We start from the raw sequence: 19,712 nt of genomic DNA on the forward strand, positions 1-19,712 counted from the left end.
GAAAGTCTACAAATTGTTGTGTATTTGCTATCGGCGAAGGAGGTACCGAGTATTATGGGAGAGTTGAAGCAATTTATGAACTTCTGTTCTATGGTGAAAACCCACCGAATGTCGTAGTCTTCAAATGTTATTGGTTTCAGCCGAAGGAGACTAGAAGGACTCATGAACATATAGGGCTAGTTGAAATCAACCAAAGCACTCATTTAGATGTTCCTGATGTCTATATTATGGCTCAACAGGCGACCCAAGTATTCTATCTACCGTGGGCCTGCCAAACTAATCCAAATCTGAAAGGTTGGGATGTCGTTTATGAAGTGCCGCCACGTGCTAGACTTTCTCCCCCAAAGGAAGAGGATTATGAACCTCAAGTTAACCCAGACACATATGAAGGAGAATTCTTCCAAGAGACACGTCTTTCCAAAAAGCGTTTCAAGAACCGCTATACTTCACCCCAAAACATTGAAGTAGACAGCGACAATGAATCCGACATCACCCCAGAGGAGGAACAAGAAGAGCCGGAACAAGAAGAGGTTACTGCTGCGGATGACCTGTCAATGCTTGACCGATTACGTCAAGGTGGCCTTGCACATGTTGATGCCAATGAACCCTATGAGCCCATCATTGATTATAGTGATGATGATGATTATGCATTTATTGATGATATACTGATCGAGATTATTAGTAGTGTCAGGTATTCAATTTTTTTATGTTGTACTTGATGATGATACACTTAAGTGATATACATATTATTATTCATGTTGTTACTTTTTTTATGTTGTACTAATTTCGTTTATTCTTTGTCATGGCAGGTGTTGAAAGATGGTGGGCGCTGGTCAGGAGCGCGCTGAGGCCCCTTCTTCGTCGGCGCGTGGTGCGAGGTCTTCCATTCCACACGCACCTCTCCGCCGAGCGTTGCTGGACAGTATGGCGACACCGCCGGGCCCTTCTTCGTTGACCGCGGTGCCCAGCAGGGGACGAGGTAAGAAGAAGAGAGGAGGTGGAGCACGTGGTCGCGGGAGAGGAGGTAGGGTGACTCTTACGGCGCCTTCCTCGCCACCACCCCCAGCTGTTTCACCTGAGCACGTGACTGCTAGGGTGGACTCGTCTGAGGAGGAGGCTGCACGGACTCCGGTCCACGAGCCTCCGGTCCACGAGTCTTCGGCCCACGAGCCTCGGGTCGACGGGCCTTCGGCCCACGAGACTTGGGCCCACGAGACCCCGGAGGAGCACACGTCTGGATGGGGTACCTGGTCGGGTCAACCTGAGGATGGCGGGGAGCCGAGTGGCCATGCTGATGATGGCGGGGAGCCGACTGATGAGGAGGGGGAGGAGGGGGGCAACGTCTACCAGCGTGGTGCTACACGGCTCCCGTCTGTGCCGGCAACCCGCGAGCAGAGGTGGTTGATTTTCCCTGATGGGGAGAGGTAAGTGCATTTAATCTTTTTGTACCTTCTGCATTCACGTTTCTTCAAATAACTGATGTGTTGGCCTTGTCATGCTGCAGGGGTTGGGACCACCATGAAAGTGTCCGCCGGCCCAACTCCGTCCTTGGAGTTCTGATTCGGCAAAACTTCCCGGGGTTTGTCACGTTGCCTGGTGAGGGTCGGCTTCCAGAGGTTGGATTGACTTGGGAGCACTACTTGGCTGCCCCGGCCACGCCGGGTCAGATTATCGATGGTGTCCTGTGCAAGACAAGGGCAGACGTCGTGATCAGAAAGTTCTGGGTAATTGCTCCTTTACACAATTAAAAATCTTCAACTAGCTAGTTATTAATTGTACTAATCAATATTGTCTCATTTGATTGCAGACATTCTACAGGTGTGAGGAGGGATACGAGGAGGAGGCGGATCATGTTATCCACAAGGAGTGCAAGCGCCTACTTCAGAACTTACGGCATGAGGTTCGGGTGCAGGCTGTTCGAGACTACTACGCCGGGCGTGGTATCAAGAAGCCCAAGAAGGAGTACCGCGATAAGTTCTTGAGTAAGGAGAAGTACATGAAGGTAATTCTTAAGGCCTTGTACTTACTTCCTTCATTTAGTAATTCATAGCCTTAGCGCTCAAGTTTCTATTTGCTAACTTAGGCCCCTCTGAGATGGTGTGCGGATCGGATGGATTGTTGGGAGGTGTTGTTCAATGCGTGGTGCTCAGAAGAATGGTTGGCCACCCACAAAGAGGCCAAGGACAAACGTGCCCAAATGGAAGGTGTGCCACACCACCAAGGCAGCTCCAACTTATTTCAGTACGGGCGGAACTGGGTATGTGGTTTGGTTCATGATTCATGCAATTCATTCATCATGCTAGATTTAGCCCTTTAATTACTAATTTACTTTGTTTCTCTCTTTCAGGCACGCTACAATAAGGCGGATAAGGTGCCAGAGGTGTACGACCTGTATGCCATGGCCCACACTGGCCCTTACAAGAAAGTCAAGGCATTCTCTGCGTCTGACCTCGATGATCCAAAGAACTTCACCAACATCTCCGCCCACGACAAGCTCGTGAAATATAGAGATCAGGGGAAGGCGAGGAAAGGGGAGGACTTTAACCCGAGCCAGGGTCCCATTGATACAGAGCTGCTGATGATATCTGGTGGCGGGAGGTCCCATGGCTCCATAGCCATGGGAGATGGACTTATCCGTTGTCCTAGCACTCTCCCGGAGATCAAGGCGCGCCAGTCGAGCTCCGCTCCTGAGATAAGGCCTCGTGAACGGCCAGTCCAACTCGCCTTCAAGGTTAGTTATACGTACTCAGCTATCTTTCTCCATTACATTGTGTGCGCTTCCATCAATGATTACAAATGGTCATGTGAGTGGTGTTGCAGGCTGCTATACAGAGTGAGAGAGATAGAACGGAGAAACTTCTGGCGGAGGCGGCGGAGAGGCAGCGGGAGTTGGAGGAGAAGACGACAAAGATGTTGGAGGAGGAGAGGGAACGGAATGACATGCAGGCAAGGGCCATGTACGAGCTCCTTGTGGTAAGTTTCTTCTGCAGATTACTTGCTAGTCTTAACATTTGAGTCTCATTACTAACTAGTATGACTCTGTTGTGAAAACCAAATGTGCAGTCTGTGTGCGAGAAGTCCGGTCAGACCGCTCCGCCGATGCCAGTGATTGCTCCTGGGAGCACGGTGAGTTTAATTTGAATGGACATTACTTGCTAGTCTTAACATTTGAGTGTCATAATGCTAACGAGACATTGGAAATGATCTTTGGTGCAGCTTAACTCCAGAAACGCATCACACGATCCTTCTTCAGCTACCGGCGCGAGCAAGCCCGCTCCTTCTCCAGCTACCGGCGCGAGCCAGCCCGCTCCTACACCTCCGTGATCACGGTAAGTTTCTCTAGTGTTTTGCTTAACAAATTCATAAAGACCTAGACTTAGCTTTATTTCCTCCAATATGCTTACCATAATGACCTAGAGTTAGCTTCTTTTCCTCCAAAATAACTTAATAAGCTTACTGACCTCATAAACCATCCATTCTACCTAAGTTAGCTTTAAAACGATATGTACTTAGCTTACTTATGTCAAAAATTGCATAATTAACTTAGTTAGCTCATAAACGATCCATTATACCTAAGTTAGCTCTAAAATGACTCATTTTACCTTAGTTAGCTTATAAGTGATCCAATTTATCCAAGTTAGCTCTAAAATGACCCATTTTACGTAGATTAGCTCCTAAATGATCCATTTTACCTACGTTAGCTTTAAAATGACCCATTTCACCTAGGTTAGCTCCAAAATGACCCATTTCACCTAGGTTAGCTCCAAAATGACCCATCTTACCTAGGTTAGCTTATAAATGATCCAGTTTATCCAAGTTAGCTCTAAAATGACCCAATTTACCTAGAGTAGCTCCTAAACGATCCATTTCACCTAAGTTAGCTAAAAACGATCCATTTCACCTAAATTAGCTCTTAAATGATCCATTTCACCTAAGTTTGCTCAAAAACGATCCATTTCACCTTAGTTAGCTCAAAAATGATCCATTTCACCTTAGTTAGTTCAAAAACGTGGCATTTCACCTTAGTTAGCTCATAAACGACCCATTTCAACTAAGTTAGCTCAAAAACGATCCATTTTACCTTAGTTAGCTCAAAAACGATCCATTTCACCTTAGTTAGCTCAAAAACGATCCATTTCACCATAGTTAGCTCAAAAATGATGCCCTTCACCTTAGTTAGCTCATAAACGACTCATTTCAACTAAGTTAGCTCATAAACAACCCATTTCAACTTAGTTAGCTCATAAATGATCCATTCCACCTAAGTTAGCTCATAAATGATCCATTCCACCTAAGTTAGGTCATAAATGACATATACTTCTTGTTATAGTCTTCTTCTTGTTCTATTCACCTATTTCTAACTTCATATTTACCATTTTGCAGATTTCACTCACTTCATGGAAGCTAGCTTGCTAGGATGGAGTGCTTGCTTTTTCTTTGCTAAAACTTTGCATTGTATCTAGCTTGCTATGATAGAACTTGCTATGTTGATGAAACTTTGCTATGTAATATGTATATGGAACAATGTGTATGGATCGAACTTGCTATATATGTTGATGAAACTTTGCTATGTCATATATATGTATATGGAATTATGTGCTGGATATGTGATATGTGTGCTGAATATGTTTGCTGTTAAATATGTGATATATTTGCTGTGAAAATTGTTGGATTAAGAAAAAACAGAAAAAAGAGACAATATACAGGCTCTTTGCCGTCAGCCACCGACGGCAAAGGGCTCTTTGCCATCAGCAGCGGACGGCAAAGAGGCCACGTGGCAGGCAGCTGTGCTTCCTGGGAGGCTGACCAATTTGGTCAGTTTGCCTACAGCGGCGGACGGCAAAGGCCTGCCATGCAGTGACGTCAGCTGACATCACACGGCGGACGGCAAAGGCCTTCCGAAGTTTGCCGTCAGCGGCGGATGGCAAAGGCCTGCCGTTAGCCACCTAATGGAGTAACAGCGCACTTATTGCCGTCTGCACTCTTTGCCGTCCGCTGCTGATGGCAAAGGCTTCTTTGCCGTCAGCCGCCCGAAGCAGACGGCAAAGTACCTCTTTGCCGAACCTTACTTTGCCGTCACCTTTTGCCGTCCGCGGCGGACGGCAAAGACCTTTGCCGTCAGCCATCCATGCCTTTGCCGTCCACCATGGCTGACGGCAAAGTAGCTGATTCCTGTAGTGAATTATGCTGACCAATGTGACATAGATTTTATTTATGTAGGAGGTAATTGAACCGGAAATTCCAACCGACCCTATTGTCGAGAGGTTAAATTTAGTTGAAGAAGAAAACAATTACTTGAAGGAAAAAATAAAAAAATTGAGGAGGAGAAGATGATATTGGAGTTGCATGTTGCGGATGTCGTCGATGATCACATGATCAAGATGGATGCAATGCGGTTGAAGATTAGAAAATATGCCATTCGTACTTAGGCTTGGTATCATTGTGCCGTTGGATCAATTTTTACCTTGGTTGTGATTATGATCGCATTTGTTGTTGCATTGAAAGGTTTTACATAGTTTTAATGTATGGTTTAACTAGACGCTCTGGAGAGCTATATGTTGTTCAATGAGAACTATGTATGTACTTTGTTTTTAATGTGATGATGAACTTCTAGTAATTTGGTCACTTATCTATTCATGAGAGCTATATGTACTAAATTGATGATGTGGCTTTGAATGGTGCATTTTGAACACAGAAAAACTATGAAGTTCAAACAAGTTAAAAAAATGAAATCCCTTTGTAACAGACGAGTTTCCGTATGAAACCCTCATACTTCGAAAGAGATTGTACGTTTTGTACACGAAGTGCATCCAGTTTTTGCCATAACCCTCTCTACTTTCTTGCACATGCTATGTGGGTGAAATGATGATACCATGCCAACTTTCAACCTTTTCAGAGTTCATTTGAAATGCTTTTCAATTTCAGGGTCTTATAGCTCAAAATAATTAGTAAATGCATGAAAAATAACAAATGAAGTCAGAAAGGATTGAAAATTGATGATGTGGCTTTGAATGGTGCATTTTGAACACAGAAAAAGTCTGGAGTTCAAATAAGTTCAAAAAAATGAAATCCCTTTGTAACGGACGAGTATCCGCATGAAACCCTCATACTTCGAAAGAGATTATCCGTTTTCTACACGAAGTGTATCTAGTTTTTGCCGTAACCCTCTCTACTTTCTTACACATGCTATGTGGGTGAAATGATGATACCATGCCAACTTTTAACCTTTTCAGAGTTCACTTGAAATGCTTTTCAATTTCAGGGTCATTTAGCTCACAAAAATCAGTAAATGCATGAAAAATAACAAATGAAGTCAGAAAGGGTTGAAAATTGATGATGTGGCTTTGAATGGTGCATTTTGAACACAGAAAAAGTCCAGAGTTCAAATAAGTTCAAAAAAAAATTGAAATCCCTTTGTAACAGACGAGTTTCCGTATGAAACCCTCATACTTCAAAAGAGATTGTCCATTTTGTACACGAAGTGCATCCAGTGTTGCCGCAGCCCTCCCTACTTTCTTGCACATGCTATGTGGATGAAATGATGATACCATGCCAACTTTCAACCTTTTCAGAGTTCATTTGAAATGCTTTTCAATTTCAGGGTCATTTAGCTCACAAAAATCAGTAGATGTATGAAAAATAACAAATGAAGTCAGAAAGGGTTGAAAATTGATGATGTGGCTTTGAATGGTGCATTTTGAACAGAGAAAAACTTTGGAGTTCAAATAAGTTCAAAATAATGACATCCCTTTGTAACAGACGAGTTTCCATATGAAACCCTGATACTTCGAAAGAGATTGTCCGTTTTGTATACGAAGTGCATCCAGTTTTTGTCGTAACCCTCTCTACTTTCTTGCACATGCTATGTGGATGAAATGATGATACCATGCAAAAAGAAAATTAACGAAAAACATTTATAAAACTCTAGTAGCAAAAGGAATGAACTAAAAAGCTTTCATAAACCTCTAGTATTTTTTGAACTAAAATTATTTTAAATTTATGCCACTGAAATTGTCAAAGTATTTTCTGTTCAAAACATGAAAAGCGGAAAGAAACAAAATAAAATTTAATAAATAAGTAGGAACAATATTAAATAAATTAAATTTAATAAAATAAATAAGTAGAAACAAAAGAAAAGAAAATAAACTTTAATAAAATGAATAAGTAGAAACAAAATAAATTAAATTAAAATTTAATAAAATAAATAAGTAGAAATAAAATAAAATAAACTTTTATAAAATAAAAAAGTAGAAACAAAATAAACTTTATAAAAGTAAAATAAATAAAAATAGGAATAGTAAGTTTTTTGTTGTAAGTAGAAACAAAATAAAATAAATAAAGCAACAAAAAAAAGAAAAAATGCCACCTACTGGGCCACCACGGCCTGAATACGACTAGAAACCCAACCATGGGCTAGGATTCAGGCCCGCAGGAGGCCCAGTAAGCCCACAAGCACATCGTGACAAATTAGGCCCGAAAGCCTGCAGTTGAGAGGAGTTCGAGTGGGTTGGCGCAACAACGCTTATAAGCCACTCTCGAGCTCTCTCAACTAGCGAAGTGGTACTAAAGTTTTGGCTGCGACGCGGGCAGCACAGGGCCTCTGGTCCCGGTTGGTGCAATAAATCGGGACAAAAGGGGTGCATTGGTACCGGTTCGTGACACCAACCCGGACCAATGCCCCCCCTTTAGTCCCGGTTGGTGCCACCTACTGGGACCAAAGGCCGCCGCTTCTCGTCCTTTGGGCTGCCGAAAACTGACCTTTGGTCACGGTTGGTGGCACCAACCGAGACTAAAGGTGGCATTGGTCCCGGTTGGTGCCACGAACCGGAACCAATGCTCTGTGTATATAAGCTGGACTTGTGAAAATTTCACAATTTCATCGTCAGTCCGTGCCCGACGCCCCAGTGCTACTCGTCGCTGTCGCCGTCATCACCCCTGCCTCCGACGCCATCGCCGCGCCGTGCGCCCCTGCCTCTGACGCTGTCACCGCGCCGCCCCTGCCCCTGACCACGCCGTCGCCGCGCCGGCCCCTGCTCCGCACTCTAGCCCCTTCGCGCGACCCGCCCCGCGCGCCGGCACCCTCGCCTCCCCCGCCGTCACCATCGCCAGACGCCCCGGCCCGCTGTGAGCCGCCGCGCCGGTCTGGCTCTGTTTTTTATTTTGTATTAGATTATTTTTTTGTTCACATATATATAATGTATATTTGTATGTATGTGGCTATGTGTAAGTTCAGAGCATGTTTTTTATTAGATTAATTTCTTATTAGATTTATTAGATTTTTTTTTGTTCAGAGCATGTTTTTGTTCATATATGTATTTTTTTGTTCATATGTGTATTAATGTTTTTGTTGCATATGTGTAATTTTTTTCAATGTATATATGTATGTGGTAGCTATATATGCATGATGAGGGGGTGGGGGTCGATATACCCCCTCCTCGATAATTTCAACATGAGGGGTGGTCAACCCCCTCCCAGATAACATTTTTTAGAAAAGTTTTATATATCTAGCTAGGAAGAAAGGAAGAAGGAAGAATAAGAAGAGGAAGAAGAAGAAAAAAAAAGAGGAGAAGAAGAAGGAATAGAGGAGAAGAAGAAAAAGTAGAGCCTATTTTTTCTTATTCTCCTCTCTATTCCCTCTTCTTCTCCTTTTTTTTTCTTTTTCTCCTCTTTTTTATCTTCTACTTCCTCTTCTTAATTTTTATCAGGAACTCCGTTCAAAAATAACTTCGACATGATGGGCGGTCGATATATATACCTCCTCTCGACCATGATAATTTATACCACGGGAGCACCCCCCGACCCTCTCGCTCGACCAAAACTCTCGAGGACACCCAAACCCTAGAAAAAAACGATGCCGGTCTCCTACCCCCTCCCGCCGTGCCCCTACCCGGCAAACTCTCTCGAGGCCACCCAAATTTACCAAGTTAAAAGAGCATTGTCATCAAGGCCACCCCATACCCTTGAAGCGTTGTCGAGGCCACCCTAAACCCTTGAAGCGTTGCCGAGGCCACCCCAAACCCTAGAGAAGCAGCGTCGAGGCCACTAATATGATTCCTTTATTGTGATTAGCTAGCTAGTTCTACGTTTTCCACTAATATATCCATCTGTCATGTTTGAATAATAATTTCCATGTTGTAAATATTTGCAGAAACTATGGAGCACCCCCGAGACGAAGCCACAAAAGCGGTGTTGGGGGACATAATCGCACAAGGAAGTGATGCCGTCATGTCGTTTGTCAACGAAACCGATGGTCTAGAAGGACAGGGTGAAGAAGCAGGATATGATTATGATGGCTCCGATGACCCAATGCCGGTGCAAGGAGACCGTGATGAGGGCTCCGGTGACCCAATGTCGGTGCAAGAAGGAGACCGTGGTGACGGCTCCGGTGACCGAACCGAGTTCGGCCAGGTATATATATTAGTTAAGCCTGTGCTGACTAGCTAATTGATGCATTCATTGTTTTGGTATATGTACACATATTAATTAACTCTCGTCTTTCTTCTTTTTTCTAGCCCTCCGGATCGAGCACAACTTCGGTAAAGAGACGAGGCCCGACGAAAAAGTTGTGCTCGGATGAAAGGTTTGAGATCACAGCGATCGCGCGCGATGGCATGCCGATTGAACCCATCCGGACAAAGGAAGCATTTGCTGCTCAGTGCGGGGTTCTTGTTAGGGACAAGATCCCGATCAGTATCCACCAATGGTTAAAGCCTAAGAATGAAGACCCTGAGGTGTCTTATGTCTCCGATATGCAGAAAGATGATCTTTGGACCGTGCTGAAGGCAAATTTCTCCCTACCAGCAGAGGAGGATCCGGAGAAGCTAGTTAAAGAGCAATTGATCAAGTCTCATGCTCTTAAGAAGATGGCAGAACTATTCAAGAGGTGGAAGAATGAGCTGAAAACATCGTTTGTCGACAAAGACAAGACACCATAATTCACCAGCCGGTATGAGAAGATCAGAGATCACTGGCCCGCATTTGTGGCCCACAAGACATCGGACAAGATGTGATGGCCTGGCTTATTAGGGATGATAGACTACTCATATCAATAAGGAATTCCTTCTTTTCCGGGAGCCCATTCGGACAGAACTCCAAAGTTAAGCGTGCTCAGCTTGGAGTAGTGTCAGGATGGGTGACCGACCGGGAAGTTGCTCTCGGGTGCGCACGAGTGAGGACAAAGTGCGCAGAAAAGACTAGTATTGCTCTGTGGGGCCAGTCTAGATCCCGTCAGGAGTAACGACCACCGGCGGGTGTGTCTGGGCATTACAAGTTGGTATCAGAGCCGACCCTCGCGGTTACATGGATGTTTGCGGACAGGTGCGCGATCATGTTGTTCATAACGTTTGTGACCCGTCGTGGCACACGGCATGGTACATGTACCAGACTGGATGCACATACGTATGTGCTAAGAGGGAACGTTCCTGTGGCCCGACGAGGACGTCGGTTCCTCTGAGAGGGGGTGTATGTGATGGCCTGGCTTATTAGGGATGATAAACTACTCATATCAATAAGGAATTCCTTCTTTTCCGGGAGCCCATTTGGACAGAACTCCAAAGTTAAGCGTGCTTAGCTTGGAGTAGTGTCAGGATGGGTGACCGACCGGGAAGTTGCTCTCGGGTGCGCAGGAGTGAGGACAAAGTGCGCAGAAAAGACTAGTATTGATCTATGGGGCCAGTCTAGATCCCGCCAGGAGTAACGACCACCGACGGGTGTGTCTGGGGCATTACACAAGAGTAAGAAGATGTCAGTGACAAACAAGAAAAATGCTGCGAAGAAGAAGCATCACCATCGCACGGGGTCAGGTGGCTATCTCAAAGCCCAGCCGTTGTGGGCCAAGGCTGAGAATGACCTGATTGATAAAGGGGTCGAACCAGAGACAGAACTGGCCAAACCGTTGCCGGACTTGGTTCTTCGGGGTTGGCGGATCCTTGGACCCTGTATCAGGGAAGTGTATTTGGACGGACGAGCAACTGAGTATACCCATCACGAGGCTTCAGGAGTATATCGAGGCAGCGCAGCAAGGGACGTTCGTTCCAGACAGAGAGAACGACGAGCTCACAATGGCCCTCGGGAATCCTGAGCACCCTGGACGAACACGAGGCACGCCAGGCTCCGTTCCGTGGAAGGCTGGGTTTCCAGACGCAGGCGGTTACAAATGCCAGGAGAGGAGAAAGAAAGTGGAGCAGATTGAAATTCAGGCGCTGCACGCAAGGGTACAAGCGATAGAGCAACAAGAAGAAGATCGCAACAAGCAACACGCCGAAGCTTCCCCCGAAGCTACCCCGCCATCTCAGCGGAGAAGCAGCGTGGCTTCCACCGAGCTGCAGCAGCTGGAGCCTGTATTCATGGCTCCTGTTAGCTACCCCGTGGACTTAATCGGATTCTCAAAATTGCCACCTTATGACGCAATGGAAGAAATTGAAAGTCAAGGCGGCTGTTGGCTCTGTTGCACCTCCTGAACTGAACCTGGCGCAACTTTTCACTGCCGGGCGATTCCAGAAGGATATGCTAGGGTGATGGTGGATGAAATAACAGACGGATTTGAGGACCTCGAGCTTGACCACCCTACCGGTGAAGGGGAGACTCGGCTGGGTTCTTCTCTGAAGACTCCATGCCTATGGCGGAAGGAACTCATCAACCTTCCGAACTGGACGCCTCCTCCTTCTTCTCCTCCGGCGAGTTAGGGCACTCCGCCTCCTCCTCCGGCAAGTGATCAGGGCACTCAGCCTCCTTCTCCGGCACGTGGCGGCACTCCGCCTCCTCCGCCTGCGCCAGCGCGCTCGAGCAGCCAGCCTCCTCCTTCTCTGCCTCGCCAGCAAGGGCGGAAGAGACCCGCCGCCGCTATGGCTGCTCGGGCGCGTCGTAGTCCTTCTCCTCCGCCTCGTAAGCAAGCACGAAAGAAGACAGTCGCAGCCGCTCCGTCTGCTCCGACGTCTAGCAGTACATGAAGGAAATATGCCCTAGAGGCAATAATAAAGTTATTATTTATTTCCTTATATCATGATAAATGTTTATTATTCATGCTAGAATTGTATTAACCGGAAACATAATACATGTGTGAATACATAGACAAACAGAGTGTCACTAGTATGCCTCTACTTGACTAGCTCGTTAATCAAAGATGGTTATGTTTCCTAACCATGGACAAAGAGTTGTTATTTGATTAACGGGATCACATCATTAGTTGAATGATCTGATTGACATGACCCATTCCATTAGCTTAGCACCCGATCGTTTAGTATGTTGCTATTGCTTTCTTCATGACTTATACATGTTCCTATGACTATGAGATTATGCAACTCCCGTTTGCCGGAGGAACACTTTGTGTGCTACCAAACGTCACAACGTAACTGGGTGATTATAAAGGTGCTCTACAGGTGTCTCCAAAGGTACATGTTGGGTTGACGTATTTCGAGATTAGGATTTGTCACTCCGATCGTCGGAGAGGTATCTCTGGGCCCTCTCGGTAATGCACATCACTTAAGCCTTGCAAGCATTGCAACTAATGAGTTAGTTGCGGGATGATGTATTACGGAACGAGTAAAGAGACTTGCCGGTAACGAGATTGAACTAGGTATTGGATACCGACGATCAAATCTCGGGCAAGTAACATACCGATGACAAAGGGAACAACGTATGTTGTTATGCGGTCTGACCGATAAAGATCTTCGTAGAATATGTAGGAGCCAATATGGGCATCTAGGTCCCGCTATTGGTTATTGACCGGAGACTTGTCTCGGTCATGTCTACATCGTTCTCGAACCCGTAGGGTCCGCACGCTTAAGGTTTCGATGATAGTTATATTATGAGTTTATGAGTTTTGATGTACCGAAGGAGTTTGGAGTCCCGGATGAGATCGGGGACATGACGAGGAGTCTCGAAATGGTCGAGACGTAAAGATCGATATATTCGACGACTATATTCGGACATCGGAAAGGTTCCGAGTGATTCGGGTATTTTTTGGAGTACCGGGTAGTAACGGGAGAAGCAATGGGCCTTGATGGGCTTTAGTGGGAAGAGGAGAAAGGGCCAAGGGGCTGCTGCGCCCCCCTCCCCTCTGGTCCGAATTGGACTAGGGAAAAGGGGGCCGGCCACCTTTCCTTCTCCTCCACTTCCTTCTCCCTTCCTCCCCTCTTGGTGGATTCCTACTAGGACTTGGAGTTCTAGTAGGACTCCACATCCTGGCCGCACCAATTGCCTTGGCCGGCCTCCTCCTCCTCCATCCTTTATATACTGAGGCAAGGGGCACCCCATGAACACAAGTTGATCCACGTGATCTTATTCTTAGCCGTGTGTGGCGCCCCCTGCCACCATAGTCCTCGATAATATTGTAGCGGTGCTTAGGCGAAGCCCTGCGACAGTAGTACATCAAGATCGTCACCACGCCGTCGTGCTGACGGAACTCTTCCCCGACACTTTGCTGGATCGGAGTCCGGGGATCGTCATCGAGCTAAACGTGTGCTAAAACTCGGAGGTGCCGTAGTTTCGGTGCTTGATCGGTCGGGCCGTGAAGACGTACGACTACATCAACCAAACGCTTCCGTTGTCGATCTACAAGGGTACGTAGATCACACTCTCCTCTCGTTGCTATGCATCACCATGATCTTGCGTGTGCGTAGGAAAATTTTGAAATTACTACGTTCCGCAACAGTGGCATCCGAGCCTAGGTTTTATGTGTTGATGTTATATGCACGAGTAGAACACAAGTGAGTTGCGGGCGATATAAGTCATACTGCTTACCAGCATGCCATACTTTGGTTCGGCGGTATAGTTGGACGAAGCGGCCCAGACCGACATTACGCGTACGCTTACGCGAGACCGGTTCTCCCGACGTGCTTTGCACAAAGGTGGCTAGCGGGTGACAGTTTCTCCAACTTTAGTTGAACCGAGTGTGGCTACGCCCGGTCCTTGCGAAGGTTAAAACAGCACCAACTTGACAAACTATCGTTGTGGTTTTGATGCGTAGGTAAGATTGGTTCTTGCTTAAGCCCGTAGCAGCCACGTAAAACTTGCAACAACAAAGTAGAGGACGTCTAACTTGTTTTTGCAGGGCATGTTGTGATGTGATATGGTCAAGACATGATGCTAAATTTTATTGTATGAGATGATCATGTTTTGTAACCGAGTTATCGGCAACTGGCAGGAGCCATATGGTTGTCGCTTTATTGTATGCAATGCAATCGCGCTGTAATGCTTTAATTTATCACTAAGCGGTAGTGATAGTCGTGGAAGCATAAGATTGGCGAGACAACAACGATGCTACGATGGAGATCAAGGTGTCGCGCCGGTGACGATGGTGATCATGACGGTGCTTCGGAGATGGAGATCACAAGCACAAGATGATGATGGCCATATCATATCACTTATATTGATTGCATGTGATGTTTATCTTTTATGCATCTTATCTTGCTTTGATTGACGGTAGCATTATAAGATGATCTCTCACTAAAATTATCAAGAAGTGTTCTCCCTGAGTATGCACCGTTGCGAAAGTTCTTCGTGCTGAGACACCACGTGATGATCGGGTGTGATAGGCTCTACGTTCAAATAGAACGGGTGCAAAACAGTTGCACACGCGGAATACTCAGGTTATACTTGACGAGCCAAGCATATACAGATATGGCCTCGAAACACGGAGACCGAAAGGTCGAGCGTGAATCATATAGTAGATATGATCAACATAGTGATGTTCACCAATGAAACTACTCCATCTCACGTGATGATCGGACATGGTATAGTTGATTTGGATCACGTGATCACTTAGAGGATTAGAGGGATGTCTATCTAAGTGGGAGTTCTTAAGTAATATGATTAATTGAACTTTAATTTATCATGAACTTAGTCCTGGTAGTATTTGCATATCTATGTTGTAGATCAATAGCTCGCGTTGTTGCTTTCATATGTTTATTTTGATATGTTCCTAGAGAAAAATTGTGTTGAAAGATGTTAGTAGCAATGATGCGGATTGGATCCGTGATCTGAGGTTTATCCTCATTGCTACACAGAAGAATTATGTCCTTGATGCACCGCTAGGTGACAGACCTATTGCAGGAGCAGATGCAGACGTTATGAATGTTTGGCTAGCTCAATATGATGACTACTTGATAGTTTAGTGCACCATGCTTAACGGCTTAGAATCGGGACTTCAAAGACGTTTTGAACGTCATGGACCATATGAGATGTTCTAGGAGTTGAAGTTAATATTTCAAGCAAATACCCGAGTTGAGAGATATGAAGTCTCCAACAAGTTCTATAGCTAAAAGATGGAGGAGAATCGCTCAACTAGTGAGCATGTGCTCAGATTGTCTGGGTACTACAATCGCTTGAATCAAGTGGAAGTTAATCTTCCAGATAAGATAGTGATTGACAGAATTCTCTAGTCACCATCACCAAGTTAGTAGAACTTTGTGATGAACTATAATATGCAAGGGATAACGGAAACAATTCCCAAGCTCTTCGTGATGCTGAAATCGACGAAGGTAGAAATCAAGAAAAACATCAAGTGTTGATGGTTAACAAGACCACTAGTTTCAAGAAAAGGGCAAAGGAAAGAAGGGGAACTTCAAGAAGAACAACAAGCAAGTTGCTGCTCAAGTGAAGAAGCCCAAGTCTGGTTCTAAGCCTAAGACTAAGTGCTTCTACTGCAAAGGGACTGGTCACTGGAAGCGGAACTACCCCAAGTGATTGGCGGATAAGAAGGATGGCAAAGTGAACATAAGTATATTTGATATACATGTTATTTATGTGTACTTTACTAGTGTTTATAGCAACCCCTAAGTATTTGATACTAGTTCAGTTGCTAAGATTAGTAACTCGAAACGGGAGTTGCAGAATAAACAGAGACTAGTTAAGGGTGAAGTGACGATGTGTGTTGGAAGTGGTTCCAAGATTGATATGATCATCATCGCACACTCCCTATAATTTCGGGATTAGTGTTGAACCTAAATAAGTGTTATTTGGTGTTTGCGTTGAGCATGAATATGATTTCATCATGTTTATTGCAATACGGTTATTCATTTAAGTTAGAGAACAATTGTTGTTCTGTTTACATGAATAAAACTTTCTATGGTCATACACACCAACAAAAATGGTTTGTTGGATCTCGATTATAGTGATACACATATTCATAATATTGAAGCCAAAAGATGCAAAGTTAATAATGATAGTGCAACTTATTTGTAGCACTGCCGTTTAGGTCATATTGGTGTAAAGCGCATGAAGAAACTCCATGCTGATGGGATTTTTGGAATCACTTGATTATGAATCACTGGATGCTTGCGAACCATGCCTCATGGGCAAGATGACTAAGACTCCGTTCTCCGGAGCGAGCAACTGACTTATTGGAAATAATACATACTGATGTATGTGGTCCGATGAGTGTTAAGGCTCACGGCAAGTATCGTTATTTTCTGAACTTCACAGATGATTTGAGCAGATATGGGTATATCTACTTGATGAAACATAAGTCTGAAACATTTGAAAAGTTCAAAGAATTTCAGAGTGAAGTGGAAAATCATCGTGACAAGAAAATAAAGTTTCTACGATCTGATCGCGGAGAAAAATATTTGAGTTACGAGTTTGGTCTTCAGTTAAAAACAATGTGAAATAGTTTCACTACTCACGCCACCTGGAACACCACAATGTAATGGTGTGTCCGAACGTCATAACCGTACTTTATTAGATATGGTGCGACCTATGATGTTTCTTACCGATTTACCACTATCGTTTTGGGGTTATGCATTAAAAGACAGCTGCATTCACGTTTAAAAGGGCACCATCTAAGTCCGTTGAGACGACACAATCTGAACTGTGGTTTGACAAGAAACCAAAGTTGTCGTTTCTTAAAGTTTGGGATTGTGATGCTTATATGAAAAGGTTTCATCCTGATAAGCTCAAAACCAAATCGGAGAAATATGTCTTCATAGGATACCCAAAGGAAACTGTTGGGTACACCTTCTATCACAGATCCGAAGGCAAATTCGTTGCCAAGAATGGATCCTTTCCAGAGAAGGAGTTTTTCTCGAAAGAAGTGAGTGTGAGGAAAGTAGAAAACTTGATAAGGTAATTGTACCTTCTCCCTTATTGGAAAGTAGTTCATCCGAAAATCTGTTCTTGTGACTACTACACCAATTAGTGAGGAAGCTAATGATGATGATCATGTAACTTCAGATCAAGTTACTACCGAATCTCGTAGGTAAACGAGAGTGAGATCCGCACCAGAGTGGTACAGTAATCCTGTTCTGGAGGTCATGTTACTTGACCATGATGAACCTACGAACTATGAGGAAGCGATGATGAGCCTAGATTCCGCGAAATGGTTTGAGGCCATGAAATCTGAGATATGATCCATGTATGAGAACAAAGTTTGGAATTTGGTTGACTTGCCCGATGATCGGCAAGCAATTGAGAATAAATGGATCTTCAAGAGGAAGACGGACGCTGATAGTAGTGTTACTATCTACAAAGCTAGAATTGTCGCAAAAGGTTTTTCAATAAGTTCAAGGTGCTGACTACGATGAGAGCTTCTCACTCTTATCTATGCTTGAGTCTGTCCGAATCATGTTAGTAATTGCCGCATTTTATGAAATCTGGCAAATGAATAAACAAAACTGCATTCCTTAATGGATTTATTAAAGAAGAGCTGTATATGATGCAACCAGAAGGTTTTGTCAATCCAAAAGGTGCTAACAAAATGTGCAAGCTCCAGCGATCCATCTGTGGACTGGTGCAAGCATCTCGGAGTTGGAATATATGCTTTGATGAGTTAATCAAAGCATATAGTTTTATACAGACTTGCGGTGAAGCCTGTATTTACAAGAAAGTGAGTGGGAGCACTACAGCATTTCTGATAAGTATATGTGAATGACATATTGTTGATCAGAAATAATGTAGAATTATTCTGTAAAGCATAAAGGAGTGTTTGAAAGGAGTTTTTCAAAGAAAGACTTTGGTGAAGCTGCTTACATATTGAGCTCCAAGATCTATAGAGATAGATCAAGACGCTTGATAAGTTCTTTCATTGAGTACATACCTTGACAAGATCTTTGAAGTAGTTCAAAATGGAGCAGTCAAAGAAAGAGTTCTTGCCTGTATTACAAGGTGTGAAGTTGAGTAAGACTCAAAGCCCGACCACGTCAGAAGATAGAAAGAGAATGAAAGTCATTCCCTGTGCCTTGGTCATAGGTTCTATAAAGTATGGCATGCTGTATACCAGATCTATTGTATACCCTGTACTGATTTGGCAAGGGAGTACAATAGTGATCTAGGAGTAGATCACTGGATAGCGGTCAGAATTATCCTTAGTGAAATAAGGATATGTTTCTCGATTATGGACGTGACAAAAAGGTTCGTCGTAAAGGGTTACGCCGATGCAAGTTTTGACACTAATCTAGATGACTCTAAGTCTCGGTCTAGATACATATTGAAAGTGGGCTAGAGTAGCTCCATGCAGAGCATTGTTGACATAGAAATTTGCAAAATACATGTGGATCTGAATGTGACAGACCCGTTGACTAAAATTATCTCACAAGCAAAACATGATCACACATTAGTACTCTTTGGGTGTTAATCACATAGTGATGTGAACTAGATTACTGACTCTAGTAAACCCTTTGGGTGTTGATCATATATTGATGTGAACTATGGGTGTTAATCACATAGTGATGTGAACTATTGCTGTTAAATCACATGGCGATGTGAACTAGATTATTGACTCTAGTGCAAGTGGGAGACTGAAGGAAATATGCCCTAGAGGCTGTTGGGGAACGTAGCAGAAATTCAAAATTTTCCTACGTGTCACCAAGATCTATCTATGGAGAAACTAGCAACGAGGGGAAGGAGAGTGCATCTACATACCCTTGTAGATCGCTAAGCGGAAGCGTTCATGAGAACGGGGTTGATGGAGTCGTACTCGTCGTGATTCAAATCACCGGAGATCCTAGTGCCGAACGGACGGCACCTCCGTGTTCAACACACGTACAGCCCGACGATGTCTCCCATGCCTTGATCCAGCAAGGAGAGAGGGAGAGGTTGAGGAAGACTCCATCCAGCAGCAGCACAACGGCGTGGTGGTGGTGGAGGAGCGTGGCACTCCAGCAGGGCTTCGCCAAGCACCGCGAGATATGAGGAGAAAGAGAGGGAGGGATGCACCAACGAGAGAGATCAAATCGCGTGTATTGGGCAGCCCCTAGGCCTCATATATATAGGGGAAGGGGAGGAGGGTGCGCCCCCTCTAGGGTTCCCACCCCTAGAGGGGCAGCAGCCCTAGATGGGTCTTGGGGTGGCGGCCAAGAGGGGGAGAGGGGGGCGCCCCCTAGGGTGGGCCTTAGGGCCCATCTAAGCCTAGGGTTTCCCCTTCTCCTCCTTTGCTGCGCCTTGGGCCTTGTGGGAGGCACACCAGCCCACTCAGGGGCTGGTCCCTCAACACTCTTGGCCCACGCAAGCCTCCGGGACTGGTGGCCCCACTTGGTGGACCCCCGGGACCCTCCTGGTGGTCCCGGTACGTTACCGATAAACCCCGAAACTTTTCCGGTGACCAAAACAGGACTTCCCATATATAGATCTTTACCTCCGGACCATTCCAGAACTCCTCGTGACGTCCGGAATCTCATCCGGGACTCCGAACAACATTCGGTAACCACATACAAACTTCCTTTATAACCCTAGCGTCATCGAACCTTAAGTGTGTAGACCCTACGGGTTCGGGAGACATG

At 44.9% G+C, this 19,712-nt stretch overlaps 1 protein-coding gene across 1 annotated transcript in view; it reads left to right on the plus strand.

The window, feature by feature from the left end:
• Positions 1-819: 819 nt before the first annotated feature.
• LOC147962298 (uncharacterized) overlaps positions 820-19,712 on the plus strand; it is a 30,942-nt gene continuing 12,049 nt past the window's right edge. Inside the window, exons 1-8 of the mRNA XM_087534136.1 lie at positions 820-1,068; positions 1,808-2,002; positions 2,084-2,257; positions 2,348-2,731; positions 2,821-2,973; positions 3,064-3,126; positions 3,217-3,294; positions 7,887-8,150. Coding sequence (XP_087390262.1) covers positions 820-1,068; positions 1,808-2,002; positions 2,084-2,257; positions 2,348-2,731; positions 2,821-2,973; positions 3,064-3,126; positions 3,217-3,294; positions 7,887-8,150 — 1,560 coding nt within the window. The remainder of the gene's footprint in view (positions 1,069-1,807; positions 2,003-2,083; positions 2,258-2,347; positions 2,732-2,820; positions 2,974-3,063; positions 3,127-3,216; positions 3,295-7,886; positions 8,151-19,712) is intronic.

This window comes from Triticum urartu, chromosome 7A (assembly GCF_056163025.1).
Source record: "Triticum urartu cultivar PI428250 chromosome 7A, HENAU_Tu73, whole genome shotgun sequence".
Lineage (NCBI taxonomy): Eukaryota > Viridiplantae > Streptophyta > Magnoliopsida > Poales > Poaceae > Triticum > Triticum urartu.